Source organism: Salvelinus alpinus, chromosome 33 (assembly GCF_045679555.1).
Source record: "Salvelinus alpinus chromosome 33, SLU_Salpinus.1, whole genome shotgun sequence".
NCBI lineage: Eukaryota > Metazoa > Chordata > Actinopteri > Salmoniformes > Salmonidae > Salvelinus > Salvelinus alpinus.
Genome location: NC_092118.1, coordinates 27316379 through 27331986, shown reverse-complemented (window position 1 = coordinate 27331986; position 15608 = coordinate 27316379). Strand labels below are relative to the sequence as shown.

Here is a 15608-nt window from a genome sequence, read left to right as displayed (position 1 = left end):
CAGTGTAGGCCTATCTGTAACGATAAAGCTGTTAATAACAGCGATGCTCCATTGTAGGTGAATGAAGAGGAAACCACAAAAAAGCCAGAAATCATGCAGGCTGATGTGTAGCTACATAGACAACTGCAGCTTTCCAGCCTTCAAAATGACCCAAGCATCACCGCATTTGTAACATAAAGTTCTGAGAGAACGAGTCCACTGTGTATTTGCCAGAGCTAAGGGAGAATAACGCTATGAATACCTTTCTTCTCTTCTCGCTCTCACTGCCACCCGATCGTTTCATGTTTCCTAGAGTTATGTTTACACACCCGCTTTCGCTTCAGCTCATCTTGGTAGTTGTAGTTCCAACAGATGAATTACAATAAAACTATAGCTCTATTAAATAAACAGGGCATATAAAATGAACGGGTGCCTGTAATAATAATATAGATACAAAGACGGGCTATGAAAGAATACATTTCTGATCACAATCTAGTATTAATTTGCTTCGAATGAAAATGGAAAACTTCATATCCCGAAGCACGGAACAGAGGAAATACGTTCAAGCGTAATTTGACTCGGCCGGATGGGGATTCTTGCTGCGTAGTGCGCACAGCAGCTACAATAATACTAGATCTTCAATTCATATGGAAACCCTACCATCCTTACAATAACGTTGAGATAATTGTATAAATCTGGTAAATCTCGCAGCTGCTCTTTTGATGTCGATGAGCGCGTTTAATCTAAAATGCGAACAAGTACTTTAGCAATTGAACATGGCAAAACAATGGTTATAACACAAAATAATACAGCACGTGGATCAAATAAAAACGAATAAAGTAGCTGACATAATAATAAGGTAAACTTAAATTAAATGTATGTCCACTGTCACTTTTATATTTTCGAATATGCCTAGCCAATACAATACAATGAGATTTTAGAAGAAATAGCAAAGAGTTTGGGCAGTTTGAACTTTTCTTTTTTGCTGCTTGGGTTTTTTCTTGTGTAGCCTAAATCAAAAGCAGCATTTTGTAACTCGTGTAAAAATAGCAATCATGCTTTGAACATGCTCCAAGACTCCAACACTGCCAAGACTCTTTCAACTCTTGCATCTCATATCCAGGTGCTTTACTGCGAAAAGGTATTGGCTGCCTCGACATAGACAGACACACATCACATTCTACTCACCACCAATTGTGAAGGCAAACCATAAGCATGCTGTATACAGTATGGGAGCATTTATGTATGGTATCACATGCAGACAATATTCCCTCTACCTTGGGTTCAACCAAATACCTCGTAACATACTGTGAATAGTGTTGAAATGTGCTCTGTCTGTTATTCCTATCAAAGACAGCGCATATGTGAAAGACATGCGCTGCTTCACACACACAGGGGGGGGGGGGACTGTAAGGTTGGAAACACCTGCTTTGTATTACCATTACAGACTTTGATCAGTGTCTTCATTAGTTTCCTTTGTAATCTCTTTCCTTTTATGGTAGAGCTGAACTAAGTGACCGGGCACACTGATTTAACACATGTTCCATTCACCTGTCTTGTAAAAAGCTCAAAAGCTCTCCTGCTTTCAAATGTGTTGGTGTCTCTGGCATCCTTTGGCAATAAGCAGAAAATGGTCCTTTTGATTCCTATTTATAACCTACATTTCCTCTCTATCCCTGTTCTCTTCAGAAGAAAATCTGTATGAAAAATATATTTGGAAACACTTTGACAAAACTGGATCCACGTGCATATTAGAACATAAACATATGGGGGCATATAGGAGGGTTTAGGACAGAGCTAATAGAGAGAACATTTGTTATATATGTTATAAATATCCCTTTTAACTGGTAATGTCCCAAACCCCTGTCTTTCCCCCATCAACCCAATCCATCATTATGTTCCTCATGTCTGTTAAACTACCTTTCACATACTACCCCTGTCAATCATATCTCTGGATGAAAAACATTTCAAAGACAAGCAGAAGGGAACTCTGATTCCGCGTCTCATTTTTTCTTGTCAGATTGTGTGTGTGTGTGTGTGTGTGTGTGTGTGTGTGTGTGTGTGTGTGTGTGTGTGTGTGTGTGTGTGTGTGTGTGTGTGTGTGTGTGTCACATATTTCTCTGTCAGATTGTCTGGAACAGCACAGCGGGGGCACTGGAACTGATCCTAATGCTCAGGTCCTTCATGGTAAAACAGACAATTTACAACCTCCCAACAATAACGGTCATTTGTCATGTAGCCAATCAGGCTATTTACTCCCTACCTCTCCTCTGATGTCCATCTCACAGGGTTCACGATGGGATGGGGGGATGTTTTCTGTTGTTGCACATTGCATCAGCTCTGGACGACCCCTTTGACAAGGCTTTTTTTGTGATATAATGAGTGTATAAAAAAGCTGGGTAGAAATCAAAGGTGAGGAAAGTGCGGTGCCAGAAATGTTAGTTGAGCACATTAAAGGAAGGAAGACAGAGACCATTGTGTGCTGTCTGTATTAAAACCAGAACTACCAACCCTAAAGCCCCTGCAGTCAGCTCTCCCTATGTCTCCCCATGCCTCAAACTATCATTGGTCTGAAAAATCACAAATATACTACAGTAGAGACAGGCTCCTTTGTGAATAATGATATGTTTCCTCTGTGGAGGTTTATATTGGGCCACCTACATGTTATTATTGCATTATCAAATTGTCCTTGGTTTGTAGAAGAAAGGCAGGGACAAAAAACGACTGGAAAAACTGCAAACAATATGCGTCCTGAGTTGTCCAGACTCCAGTACCATACGTGAACTTCACTCAAGGTACTCTTAGGCATTGCAAAAGGCATATTTCCCCACCACAACCTCCTGCCAGTAACTATCCTTGTGCATATTGTGGTGCATCCAGTATCCATAAAGAAGAGAGTGGTTTTTGATTTGTATTTGTATTGAATGAGCATATGGAGCAAGTATGTGCCTTCCCTGTCAATGATAAGCCTTAGGAAACTGCTATTTGTCAGTGCTATAAAGCAGATTGCTGCCCAGTGGTTTCAATTAACATCAAAGGACTCTTCACAGGCAGTAATAGTTATATCAAAACCTGAAATGTATTATTTAGGTTCCGCGCGGGAGTCCTCCATAAGATTGTGTCCCCTTTCAAAAGAGATTTTCTTTTCTTGCTGACTTTTTACATTCCGCCCTTTTCTATTGCTTTCTTCTCCTCTTTGAAGCAACCCCACATCACCCCTAGACAATCCCTTTGTAGCACTAGGGTACCTGGCTGGCTCCGACAGGGTGGCCTATTAGTTGGGTTACGTGTGTACATGAACAATACAGCGTCTGCGGCATACATTAAAAAGGGCATGTGGTATTGCGCTCGAAATTTGAAAGATCAGTAGCTAGTGTAGGTAACGTGAAAGAAGATGGAGATATGGTATAGAGCGGAGGAAATATCTTCAGGCCATGTCCTCAATATAATTCATGAGTTCATCCATGTTGACTCCATCACCTTCAGCACACAGTTGACCTGTGTTGACCAATCCAGGACATGTATGAAAATTCTCATATTTCTGCTTCATATTAGAACAGTCATGTAAGAATAGGTCTCCACAGAGCCATGTGTTTAGAGAAATTAATGCATACATTTTAATACATGGCTCTGGGCCTATGTATACCTCGTCCACTATTTTACTTTGCTCTACCAATAATACCGCAGCTTCTATTTCTTATGCATATTGAAAGGGAAAGGGCATCATTAAGTTCATGCCAGTAGCTGGCATTTATCTACCCTCTTTTCTTCATCATCATATAAATGAGAATGATGCTTGAACCCCTAAAGGAAGCTGTGAGAGGTTATAACTTAAGCTTTTCTCTTTGAATGCTTCGGTGGCCCTACGTTAGCTGGTATGGTGTTAAAACCATCGCTAACCTCTTGGCCAGGGCTTAAAGTGAAGGCAGGGCCCTATAAAATTGATTCACAAAGTACATACACCATTCAATACATGTTGATTAAGCCTCTATAAATGATCACATAGTGCCCGCAGGAAAAAGCGCCATGGTTAGTGAACAGAGAGAGCGTGCAGCCCTAGTCTAAGATGTGGTACACTTCCCTGGCCGGGATCATTTCCAGACACCCGTACAGAGGAAGGGAAGCACTCTGCTATTGCTATGATTTGAATACCATAATCACTGAACAGTTTTATAGGAAACCCATTAAAAGTGAGGTTTGACATACAAAAGAGCCCCTGTTTAAATCTCACGCACAATGTCAGGCTGAAAGACATTATAAAAATGGATATATACGGAAGCATAGCTAGCTACATCCTCTGTGGGTGTGTCTGTGTGTGGGTGTGTGTGTGTGTGGGTGTGTGTGTGGGTCCTTGTCTTGTGCTCTCTCATCTTGGGAGGAAATCTTTTGTGGGGGACAGAAGATGACTCCTTTTTTGGAGGGATATGTGTAGGCCTACTTTATCACTCACAGCCAACCCGGTGCCTAGGCCTAATCCTGCATTTGTTCAGTCTGACACAAATCACTGTCTGAGATTGAGCTGAAAACCAAATGAGGTCCAATGAGGTGGACACAATGTCCTGACGTGACCCTTAACCTCACCTGTTCCTAACTGTGTTAATAAAGTGCCAACCTTCCTCATCATCATTCCCATTACCTGTAGAGATATAGCCTCCACGCAGATCAAACAGACCATAAGTGAACAATGGCTGAAATTGCATATTAATATGATATGTAAAAGTTCAACAGATATTGGGAGTGATCCCTTTGAAGGGGACTGTTTAACATTAGGGGATTTTTATTAGTGCTTTTCTGTCTTTAATGTGCATGTTTTCCCCCTGAGTCAGGCAGTCACTGGGACCAGGTTTGGGTCTTATTGGTGGTTCTCTATTTTAGGACATGTTGCTCAGAGTGTCTTGGTATGCTTAGAGATCAGTCGTAGCATAGGCCTACAGCAAGGTTGACTTGTAGCAAGAAGTCTTCTAATGCTGTGAATCCTTGTTTGTAGATTATGTCACAGATGTAGGATCTTAGTTTGGCCACCCTGTTGTAGGAGAACTTTCCTGCAATGCAGGACATTTAAAACGTGTAGTGTATATTTGAGGTTTTAAAAGGCTTCTGAGGTTTGTAATTTCCACTTTGAAATGTCAGACTTGATTTTCCCTTACGAAGAATGTATCAATCCCTACAAAAATGTCCATTAATTATAATCCACATCCTGTTTCTACATGATTATTTTCCTGCTGTAGTAAACTGGCTCAAATTAAGATCCTACATCTGTATTCCATATGCTCTGTAAATCCATAGATAGTGAACAGTGGGTGTGAGACTGGCATTTTTTGGCTGTTGACTAGGAATCTGACTAACACACCCATTGTGTACTGAAATAATTTACAGTGAACTTTATTTATTCATATATTTTTAATCTTTCACATGTTGTCATTTGCGGAGTGTGCTTGTGGTGAAAGGTATATTTGACACTGAATCCAGAGCTTCCTACATCTACGTAGTGATCCCTCCTTCACTTTCAATCATATCCAACTGTAAGAAATTGAAGTCTGTGTTTATACATATCCAATATCTGTCACCTCTGCCCGAAGTTAGGGGTTGAATTAGGAGTTTCTGGACAGACGAGCTGTACCCAAAAATTAGTAGGTCAAAGATCTGTTCAGTACCATATGCTGGCTCTCATATTAAGGTGATTAGTCCTGTTCCACCCTGTTCCCCCTAATTTTAACCCGGAAGTTGGTCTAACAGTATAATAGAATAATTGGTTAGTTGGGTGGAGTGGCCTGGTCTCTTTGCACTGTGTATGAAACATAAAGAGAACACTTCTCAGACCTTCCACAGCATCTGTTTAGTTGTCTGTTTGGTTTGGCTTAAGAAAGGCAGCAGCTTCTGGGTATCCTAAGCCCATTAATAGACTTTGATGTAGGATCCCAAATACGCCTTGTTCCTATTTAACTTGTGTTCCATTTGTGTGTTGTTGTTGTTGCAGATGGATTCGAAACACTTAGAACCTTGTGATTTGTGTGTGTGTTGCCTCATTAGCTGAGATTTTTTAACAAAATACAACCACACATGTCGATACAGTACAATGTCATAAAAATGATTGAGGAAGATACAAAAAAGTTTTAAAACGTATTTCCATTGTGGTCCTCTTGAAAATACATGAATATCTCAAATAAAAAATATCTCAAATACATCTCATCAATAGGGAGGAAACTGTAAAAAGACCGTAAAAAAATATCTTACCAAGTAACGTTCATTAATAAAATGATATAAGTTCTTAAGGTTTATCTTAAAGGATAAAGATGCCGTTGTCATTGTCTTCAGCCAGAGGAGAACAACTGCCACCTCTCTTAGAAGCCACGGCAGTTCAAGGCCGACCGCGGTACTGCAGGCATTGTTAGCAGAAAATAGCATTGCCCTTTATAGTGAATGGAAAAAGGTCAATCTTTGTGGTCAATCTTCGTGTAAATAAAAAACACATTTCTAATACACCAGATGTATGTCCATGAACCGATTATTTTATAATCGCACATAGAAGAAGTTCTAAGTATAATTTAGTTGCTAATTGCAACCTGCAGTACCCCAGTCAGCCTTTAACTTGAGCTACCCAATGCTGAGCTAGCATACATTGTCACTTCTTGGAGTAGCTCAAACTGCGCATGTTATGTCTCCATGAGACGCCATCTTAACCGGCTTCATTTGGCTTCAATGTGCTGTTGAGTCTTCACATAGGAATGAATGGTGTCACATGATCAATGGCTTTGTCCGTTCATATATACAGTCATTGTCTTCAGCATCATCATCATCCTGGTCATTATCACCACCACCTCTCACTCACCACTATGAACTTCAGTGTCATTGTTTACATCATCTATAGCCTTATATGGTGATGCTGGCTTATTGATGATCTTATAGGATAAGTAAAGACTGACAGTAACTGACACATTATCTCCCATACAGTATAACAGCCTTCTCCCAGATGTTAACACAAGGCAGTTTGTTCATAATTAGCCTGGTCTGCATGAGGCAGTTCAGTGAAAGAGAAGGGACAAGACATATAAACATTATCAGGCGTATGTTTGACTGAACACTCTCAGTAATTAGAGCTATTTGTGATGACATCACCATGTCAAACAAATAGTGTGACCGCTGGAAATGTGCTGTGCAACCAATCGGAAGCCTGCCACACACCTTGAGCTAACACTCCATACACACACTCTCTCTTTCTGTTCTTTTTCTGACACAAAGCAGCCAGTCTCCAGCCGGTCGTTTTGTTTGAAGCCATCAAGTGGTTTTGCAAATTATGTTGTTTTGTGCTGAAGTGCTGAAGCAGATTAATTAAAGAGTGTGTGACTGCATTAGTGTTACTGAAAACAAGCATCTCGACAACACGGCCTGCCTGCCATCTGTAAACAGCCCCGGTTTTAGACACAGGCACACACACACACACACACACACACACACACACACACACACACACACACACACACACACACACACACACACGTGTAGATAACAAGTCAGGGAGCCAAGTCTCCCCATTTCAACATTATGTCGAAGACGGGCTCTTGGGCAGCATCCAAGGGTTTTTGCTTATTTGTCTTTTGTAAAAAAGGACAACTATCCGAGCGGTGCCAAAGCACCCCAGGGCCTTAGATATGTGAAGGGCTGCTCTCCTCTCAGCTGGTACACAGATGTGTGTGCCGAGGGAGTCCGCTGTCTGAACCGAGCACAGATTAGTGATCCTTTTTTTCTATTCCTAATAAAGAAAGAGCAGTGTGTGTGTGTCGGTGTGTCAGTGTGCGTGCATGTGTGTGTGGCATGTGTGAGGGGAAAATAACACCACCCGCCCGCTGATCAGAAGTGAATGGGGGAGCTTGGTGGCCACATATAATGCTGCTCTTATCATAAAATAACAGCACTTTTAATTTTAATTGTGGTTTAGGTCTTGGGGTTTTGCCGAGTAGTTCAAAAAAGTGTTTTTCATATTTTGGACTTTTTCCTGAATGTTTGGAGTTAGGTGCTTTAAATAGCGTTTCAATTATGGCCAACCACTTTCTTTCAGCAAATGTTTCCAGATATACAGTTTATTGTTCCAGTCTCACCAGAAAATATTAAAACAACCAATTTACTAGAGGGAGGAATGACAGCTAATGATGAAGTGGTGGCAGCGGAACCATTTCTTTTAAGTTGTTTTTGTATAGTAAAGTGCTTGTGTGTGTGTTTCTGTTTGTGTCTGTGTGTGTGTGTTTGCGTGTGCGTGCATGCGTGTGTGTGTGTGTTTGTATGTCTGTGTGTGACCTTGGCCGGTCAGACATCAAGGACAGAGTAAAGAAACAGCTGTGTGAGAGAGGTGATAACTTCATAAGCAGGGCCAGGGGTGAGCAGGGAGGTGCCAGGAGTACCCCACACAGCCAGTCTCACTTGAGTGCAGCGAGCCCTAAACACCTTTTGATTAGATATTTCCCAGAGGGTAAAGAGGACAGCTGTGTATTTCCACTGTACCCACTGTACCCACAAGCCCAGTACTAATGTCTTCTGATGTCTCCTGAAGTGGGTCATAGGCTGCATCCCAAATTACACCCTATTCCATTTATAGTGCACTACTTTTGCCCAGGGCGTATAGGGCTCTGGTCAAAAGTAGTGCCCTATATAGGGAATAGGGCGTCATTTGAGACACAAGAGTATATTCATAGGTAGAATCACCACTGTGAGATGTTCTCTGGTACAGTAGGATGATGGCCTGCTATAAGATTTCCTCTGAAAGTTGAGGGGAAAAGCCATGATCAAAGGACCAGCCAATAAGATGACACGCCCTGTCTTGATAATTCACTGCTTCACTGTGAACAGAGGTATTAGTCATCTGTTTTTCACTTAGGAATCATACAATTCTCACCAGACAATAATGTTACGTGCATCAGTCTCCTTTCACACCCACATCAACAAGGACTTGGAAACATTATGAAATAGGAACATACTGTACTCTAGAACAGTGGTTCACAAACTGTGGGGCATGCCCCATGGGGTGAGGGGGCGAAGGGTTGGTGGGGGGGTTGGGGGGGCTCTTGAAAGTTATAAAAGTAAAATGCACAAGGTGCAATTTCGATATTGGGTAGTGCATCATCAGCTCCTCTTGTCATGTCAGTCATTGCATACCTTAGAGAGCTATTAATAACTCAGCTAACATTTTTTCAGCTAGGATCTTTAGCCTATAGATTTTGTTGTAGTGTTTGAGTCACTCAAATATCACATGAATACACATTAGACATGGCAAAATGTATTGAATTGCAAGAAAATGAGCTCCACCAACAAGAGGGGTGTGAACAGTTTGTGTCATGAACAGTGCTTGTGCCATAGAAATAGACGTGGCACGTGCACGCAGGGAGGGAGGGGGTACCAACAGTGGTGTGCAGAAAGACATCTCGGAACGCACAACTCATCGGTCCTTGTCACGGATGGGCAATTGCAGCAGACGACCACACCGGGTTCCACTCCTATCAGCTAAAAACAAGAAGAAGCAGCTCTAGTGGGCACTCGATCACCAATATTGGACAATTGAGGAGTGGAAAAACATTGCCTGGTCCGACGAATACCGGTTCCTGTTGCATCATGCTGATAGCAGAGTCAGTGTTTTGCGTAAGCACCATGAGTCCATGGCCTCATCCTGCCTGGTGTCAACAGTACAGGCTGGTGGTGGTGGTGTAATGGTGTGGGGAATGTTTTCCTGGCACACGTTAGGTCCCTTGATGCCAAATGAACAACGTTTGACCACCACACATTGTAGAACAAAGGCGGGTCCGACCCAGTACTAGATGGGTGTACCTAATAAACTGACCACTGAGTGTATCTTGGTAAAGTAGGTCATGTATGTCATGGTATGGAGTCTATATATTGCAACTGTAGACATAATAATCTCCTGACCAACATTCTATAGTAAACGTATGGTTATGTTTATTATAGATCTGCAGTTTTAAAAAGAGCACACCCACCGTGACCCTTTTCTGGCATCTGACCCAAGTTTCTACATTCTCTATTGTAAATCAACAAGTCATTAAAAGAGCAAGAGAAGCAGTTATTCCAAACATAGAACCACAAAAGCATCAGACAGTGATTTGAGGGGAATCCCAACGCCTTTAGCTGCTAGTAATTAGTCACAGATAGAACATAAAATGTGATTGGGGATGAGAAAATAACACATAGATTGCAGACTGTGGTTTTGAATCCCAGATTCCTCAGGGAGACAGGAGTCTGTCAGGGAAGGAAACACTTGATTCAAGGCGTTGTTTCAGTAAATTACCTCTCTGAGAAAGACAGCACAGGAGTTTTTAATTGCTCACATGAAACTAAAGAGCGAAAATGGTGGTGCTTATGTATTTAGGTAGAGACAAACGCTCACAGTGGTATTTCTTGTTCAGATATAGCTATAAGGTGTGTTGCTATTATCAAGGTTTCTACTCTGGGCTTTTCTGGCTCTATGGGGTCAAGACCGGATTACTATAAAAGCACATTGTGACAGCTGCTGATTTAATAAGGGCATAATTAATTTTGATTGATATACATTTTTAGCTGATCACTGATGAGTTCTTGCCAATCAGTTGTTCAGTAATATTTCTTATTGCTTCATGTTAGTACAGACACCTTGTGAAATAGCTGACTCTCAATTTCCATTCAGTGAAACAATGATTCAGCGAACAGGTTTCTTCACCACAACACCCATGAGAATGTTTCATTTCTCCTGTTTAGTCAAAGGCCTCCCTGACAGATGTCAAATAAGACCCTGCTTATGATTTCCAATCAAATCCTTTTGTCTAATTAATATTTTTTCTATGCTAAATGGGATCACCGAAGGACAGTTGGTATGTCTGAACAACATCTGACAAATAGCTGTATCAATTCCAATTGGAATCCATTTATTTGTCATTCGATTGCTTCTCTGCATAACTGGCCCAAAGTCTCTTTCGTAATCATGGAGGGGGACATTTCATCACTCAACTCCTATCCAAAACGACTCTGCATCAATTGTTCTTCCCTGTTTGTAAATGATGGTGATTTGTTTGTCTGTTTGTACGTTATGGTGGTCGTGCTCATCATTCAGTGGCACCAAACAGACTACAGGATTTCTGTTCCTGCTCGCCTGGTGGTGGCTCCAGGGCCCGTGCTGATGATTCTGCGGACAGCTGTATGTGTGTGTGGTGTAGAGGGTGTGGGTGGTTTAGAGGGTGTGTGTGACAACTAACCAGCCCTGTTGTGGGGACAGGCTACGTAATGTCAACAAACAGCAACAACAACAGAGTAGTGCTGCCTGCCTGCTGGTCTCTGAGCCTCAGCTATGTTGTAATTAGAATGGGATGAGAACACAAGACCAGGGGTGATGGGCTCTAACCAGAACCAAACTGTTTCTCTGTACTGAGGCACTCTGAGGATTACATGCAGTATATCAGAATGGGAATGTGGTCTCTGTGCATTCCCCCTCTGGCTGCCCTGTCATTGTATGCATCCCAAATGGCACACTATTACTTATGGGCCCTCGTAAAAAGTAGTGCACTATATAGGGAATAGGGTACCATTTGGGACACATCCTCTGTCTCTGCCTGCCACATGTCACTGCTTTCTGCCTGGTCACTGATCCACTGGCCTCAGCCTGGTCACTGATCCACTGGCCTCAGCCTGGTCACTGATCCACTGGTCTCAGCCTGGTCACTGATCCACTGGTCTCAGCCTGGTCACTGATCCACTGGTCTCAGCTTGGTCACTGGTCCACTGGTCTCAACCTGCCTGCTCCTCCTCCTCTCAGCCTGGTCACTGGTCCACTGGTCTCAACCTGCATGCTCCTCCTCCTCTCAGCCTGGTCACTGGTCCACTGGTCTCAGCCTGGTCACTGATCCACTGGTCTCAGCCTGCATGCTCCTCCTCCTCTCTGCCTCGTCACTGGTCCACTGGTCACAGCCTGGTCACTGGTCCACTGGTCTCAGCCTGGTCACTGGTCCACTGGTCTCAGCCTGCCTGCTCCTCCTCCTCTCTGCCTTGTCACTGGTCACTGGACTCAGCCTGCATGCTCCTCCTCCTCTCTGCCTGGTCACTGGTCTCAGCCTGCATGCTCCTCCTCCTCTCTACCTGGTCACTGGTCTCAGCCTGCATGCTCCTCCTCCTCTCTACCTGGTCACTGGACTCAGCCTGCATGCTCCTCCTCCTCTCTACCTGGTCACTGGTCTCAGCCTGCATGCTCCTCCTCCTCTCTACCTGGTCACTGGACTCAGCCTGCATGCTCCTCCTCCTCTCTACCTGGTCACTGGTCTCAGCCTGCATGCTCCTCCTCCTCTCTACCTGGTCACTGGACTCAGCCTGCATGCTCCTCCTCCTCTCTACCTGGTCACTGGTCTCAGCCTGCATGCTCCTCCTCCTCTCTACCTGGTCACTGGTCTCAGCCTGCATGCTCCTCCTCCTCTCTACCTGGTCACTGGTCTCAGCCTGCATGCTCCTCCTCCTCTCTACCTGGTCACTGGTCTCAGCCTGCATGCTCCTCCTCCTCTCTACCTGGTCACTGGACTCAGCCTGCATGCTCCTCCTCCTCTCTACCTGGTCACTGGTCTCAGCCTGCATGCTCCTCCTCCTCTCTGCCTTGTCACTGGTCACTGGTCTCAGCCTGCATGCTCCTCCTCCTCTCTGCCTGGTCATCTGATCTGCTTTAATCTGGAGTCCAGATGTGTCCTGTCCTTCTCTTTAGTCACCCTGCTCAACCACTGCTTAGCTGGCCCTGCGTGTGGAAGTGTGTGTGTTGGTGTATGTGTGTGCATGTTTTTATGTACATGTGTTTGGGAGGAAGAAAGGAAGGGAGTGTATGTGTGTATGTGTGTGAGTGTGTGTGTGTCCTTTTTCAAACCACATTATCTGCCAGTCTATGCTGCCTCCCACTGGTTGGGTGTGATATTACTAGACATGTGTGTATTGGGTTGTAAAACTAACAACCCAGTGGAACATCTTGGCCAGGGTTTAAGGAATAGTTTCCCTGGATGCTCTTTAACAACAACGGAGACTCCATTGACACTCAATACAGAGAAACCTAGAAGATATACAATTACAAGGACTTTGGATGTGAATATTTTTTCACTTATCTGCTCTGGTCGATGTGTCCCTAGTCACAGGCGATGACAAACCTTTCAATAAGTGAGTGTTCAGTTATGGGCTCCACCACCACCGCCACCATCTCCAGCTATGAGAGTCTGCATCCCAAATGCCACCCTATTCCCTATATAGTGCACTACTTTTGACCAGGGAATAGGGTGCCATTTGGGACGCAGACAAACACTGCAACGGAGACATCTCTTGTAAACAGCAGACCATAATCATATGTAGCCTAAACTGAGACACGATTAATGGAAATCCCCCTGCCAGAAAACACAAGAAATGCCTATGTTTTGGAAAGTGATCAAGATGGGTTTGTGTCTATGTGGAGTCTGGATATATATTGCACTAGCTAACTGCCCAATTATGTATAGATGCACAGACCGGTTTCATCTAATTTGCAGAGTTGCTCAAGTTTCAATGAAACCATGCTCTGTTTAACCCCTGTAAAGCTGGGAATTATAGTGACCTGTTAATTGTCCTCCTATACTCCTTTTTCCTCCCAGCACATCATGGATCTGACCTCTGTGTAACATCTTGATGATAGATATCAAATTTAACAGTTTCATTGGCTGCTATAAAACAAAACAAAGCCCTGCTTTGTTTTTCAGACACCCTGGCCAAATAAGGGAGAATGCTGCCAGATCAGCCAGCATTGTGGGCTGTGCTTGCTGTGACTCTGGGCTACGCTCCCCATAGGCAGGGAGGATGGAGGGATCCAGTTCAGCTCTGGGAGCCTTACTCCTCTTCTCTTCTCCTCCCCTTGTCTCCCCCATCCAGCTCCCCTCCACCCCTCTCCATGTCCCCCCGTCGCACAGCCTCCCCAGGGGGTGGGTCAGCTGGGGAGGCATCCCCTCCCCAGCCCTAGAGAGAGGAGGGGGGCTTTCTATGTGGACATAATGGTTTTGTCAGCAGCCTGTTGCTTAGGTTTGTTTGGAGCTCGTGGTCCCTGCTGGAATATGTAACCAAATTCCTTCTCCCGGTCCCACAATCGGAGTGTGCTGCCAGATTCCCTGGCAAAAAGGCCCTGAGTTAGGGCCAGACCTCCTGCTCATCCCACAAACCCTTTCATGTTCCCAAACCACAGCCTGAGCGAGGCGCCTCGGTTTCAACAGCAGCAGACCAGCATATGTTTGCCTAATTCCTGAGACATGATGACAGTGGTCTCCCAGCCACGAAAAGACGGCTTCAGTGTTTTTTTTTGTTTTTTTTACCATTGAATTATTATTTTCTGTTGTTGATGACTTCCAATAGTCACTCGACGCCACATGTTTTCTCATTACATATGTTTTTATATGCCGACCCCACTCTTACCCCACACCCCCACATCCCCACCCTCCCTCAACATACCCACAATGCCTAGCCCCATGACCCGAGACCAGGGGAGTGGAAAAACCAGAGCCCAGTGGGTAAGGCTTTTCATTGGCCAATGGAAGATGGAATTATCGTTGGATATTACCCACAGGCCACTGCAGGGTGCTAGACAGGCTCAGTCTGCTGAGAGGTGGACACGGTTAGCCTTCCTGACACAGGTCCCACTATATTGCCCATAACAACCCCTGATTGTACAGACAGGGTGTCAGTCAGAGGAACTGTACCAAAAACATCACGCCATGATGCCTACAGTATATGACCTCTAGTTCACACTTGACTACCGCTTCCTACAAGACTGTACAGTATCCTGGTATAGGCTTTTGTCTACTTCCCAAATGGCTCCCTATTCCCTTTATAATGCATTACTTTTGACCAGTGCGCATAGGGCTCTGGTCAAAAGTAGTGCACCATATAGGGAAGCACCATAGTGAATAGGGTTCCATTTGGGATGCACATTTGTCTTTGGCATTCCAATGATAGTGTGAAGACCACAGCAGCCAGTGTTAAGTAGTCTTCTCTGGTCGACGTTGTTCATTGTGTGTTCACAATCTATTGAGCCTTCTAATATAAACCTCAAGGTCAGTCAGTCGGCAACCTATCTATTAGCTAGCTAGGCAGAACGACTCAGTCGGTAAGCTTGGTGGAGTCAGAGTAGAGATACTATTCAGCCAAGAGAAATAAGCAACAGAGTACATAGAAAATAATCTGAATTTAGTCGCACATAATGATTTGCTTTGAAGGGGAAGGTATTGATATATTTCTGCTGCTTTATTCCAGGTATCAGAAGCCCTGTGTGCTCTCCCCCTTCGGGCTGGTGTTTGGGAGTTAAGACTCTTTGGCTGGCGTGGACTGCCTGTGGCTGTCATTGCATGTGTTTAGTTTCACCACCAGTTCCTATGGCTTATACTGCTCCCCTGCTAGTCTCTGAGATGGCGTGTGACACACACTTATCCAAGGCAAATCTGCTCGTCCCGCTCTGCCAACTCAAACAGCCCTCTGTATATTACTGACGTCCAACCCAATATCTTTGGACTTTTAAAGGCGTGTTCTTTCTTGCTTTTTCATGTACAAATCTGACCATAGTTTCAAATACTCAATCATTAAATCCTCAGTGCTGCTTGCTGAAACATTCTGAGTTTATT

General features: G+C 43.9%; 2 protein-coding genes across 5 annotated transcripts in view; both read right to left on the bottom strand.

Annotated features, from left to right (window-relative positions):
- LOC139562771 (alpha-ketoglutarate-dependent dioxygenase FTO-like) overlaps positions 1 to 291 on the bottom strand; it is a 173808-nt gene extending 173517 nt beyond the window's left edge. For all 4 annotated transcript variants that reach the window (XM_071380784.1, XM_071380785.1, XM_071380786.1 and 1 more), the window contains exon 1: positions 242 to 291. In XM_071380784.1, the coding sequence (XP_071236885.1) occupies positions 242 to 283 (42 nt within the window). In that variant the 5' untranslated portion in view covers positions 284 to 291. The remainder of the gene's footprint in view (positions 1 to 241) is intronic.
- An 11706-nt stretch (positions 292 to 11997) lies between these two features.
- On the bottom strand, positions 11998 to 12645 carry LOC139563179 (uncharacterized protein C05D11.13-like). Its single transcript, XM_071381517.1, has one exon. The coding sequence runs from the start codon at positions 12643 to 12645 to the stop codon at positions 11998 to 12000; it is 648 nt and encodes a 215-aa protein (XP_071237618.1).
- Positions 12646 to 15608: the final 2963 nt, after the last annotated feature.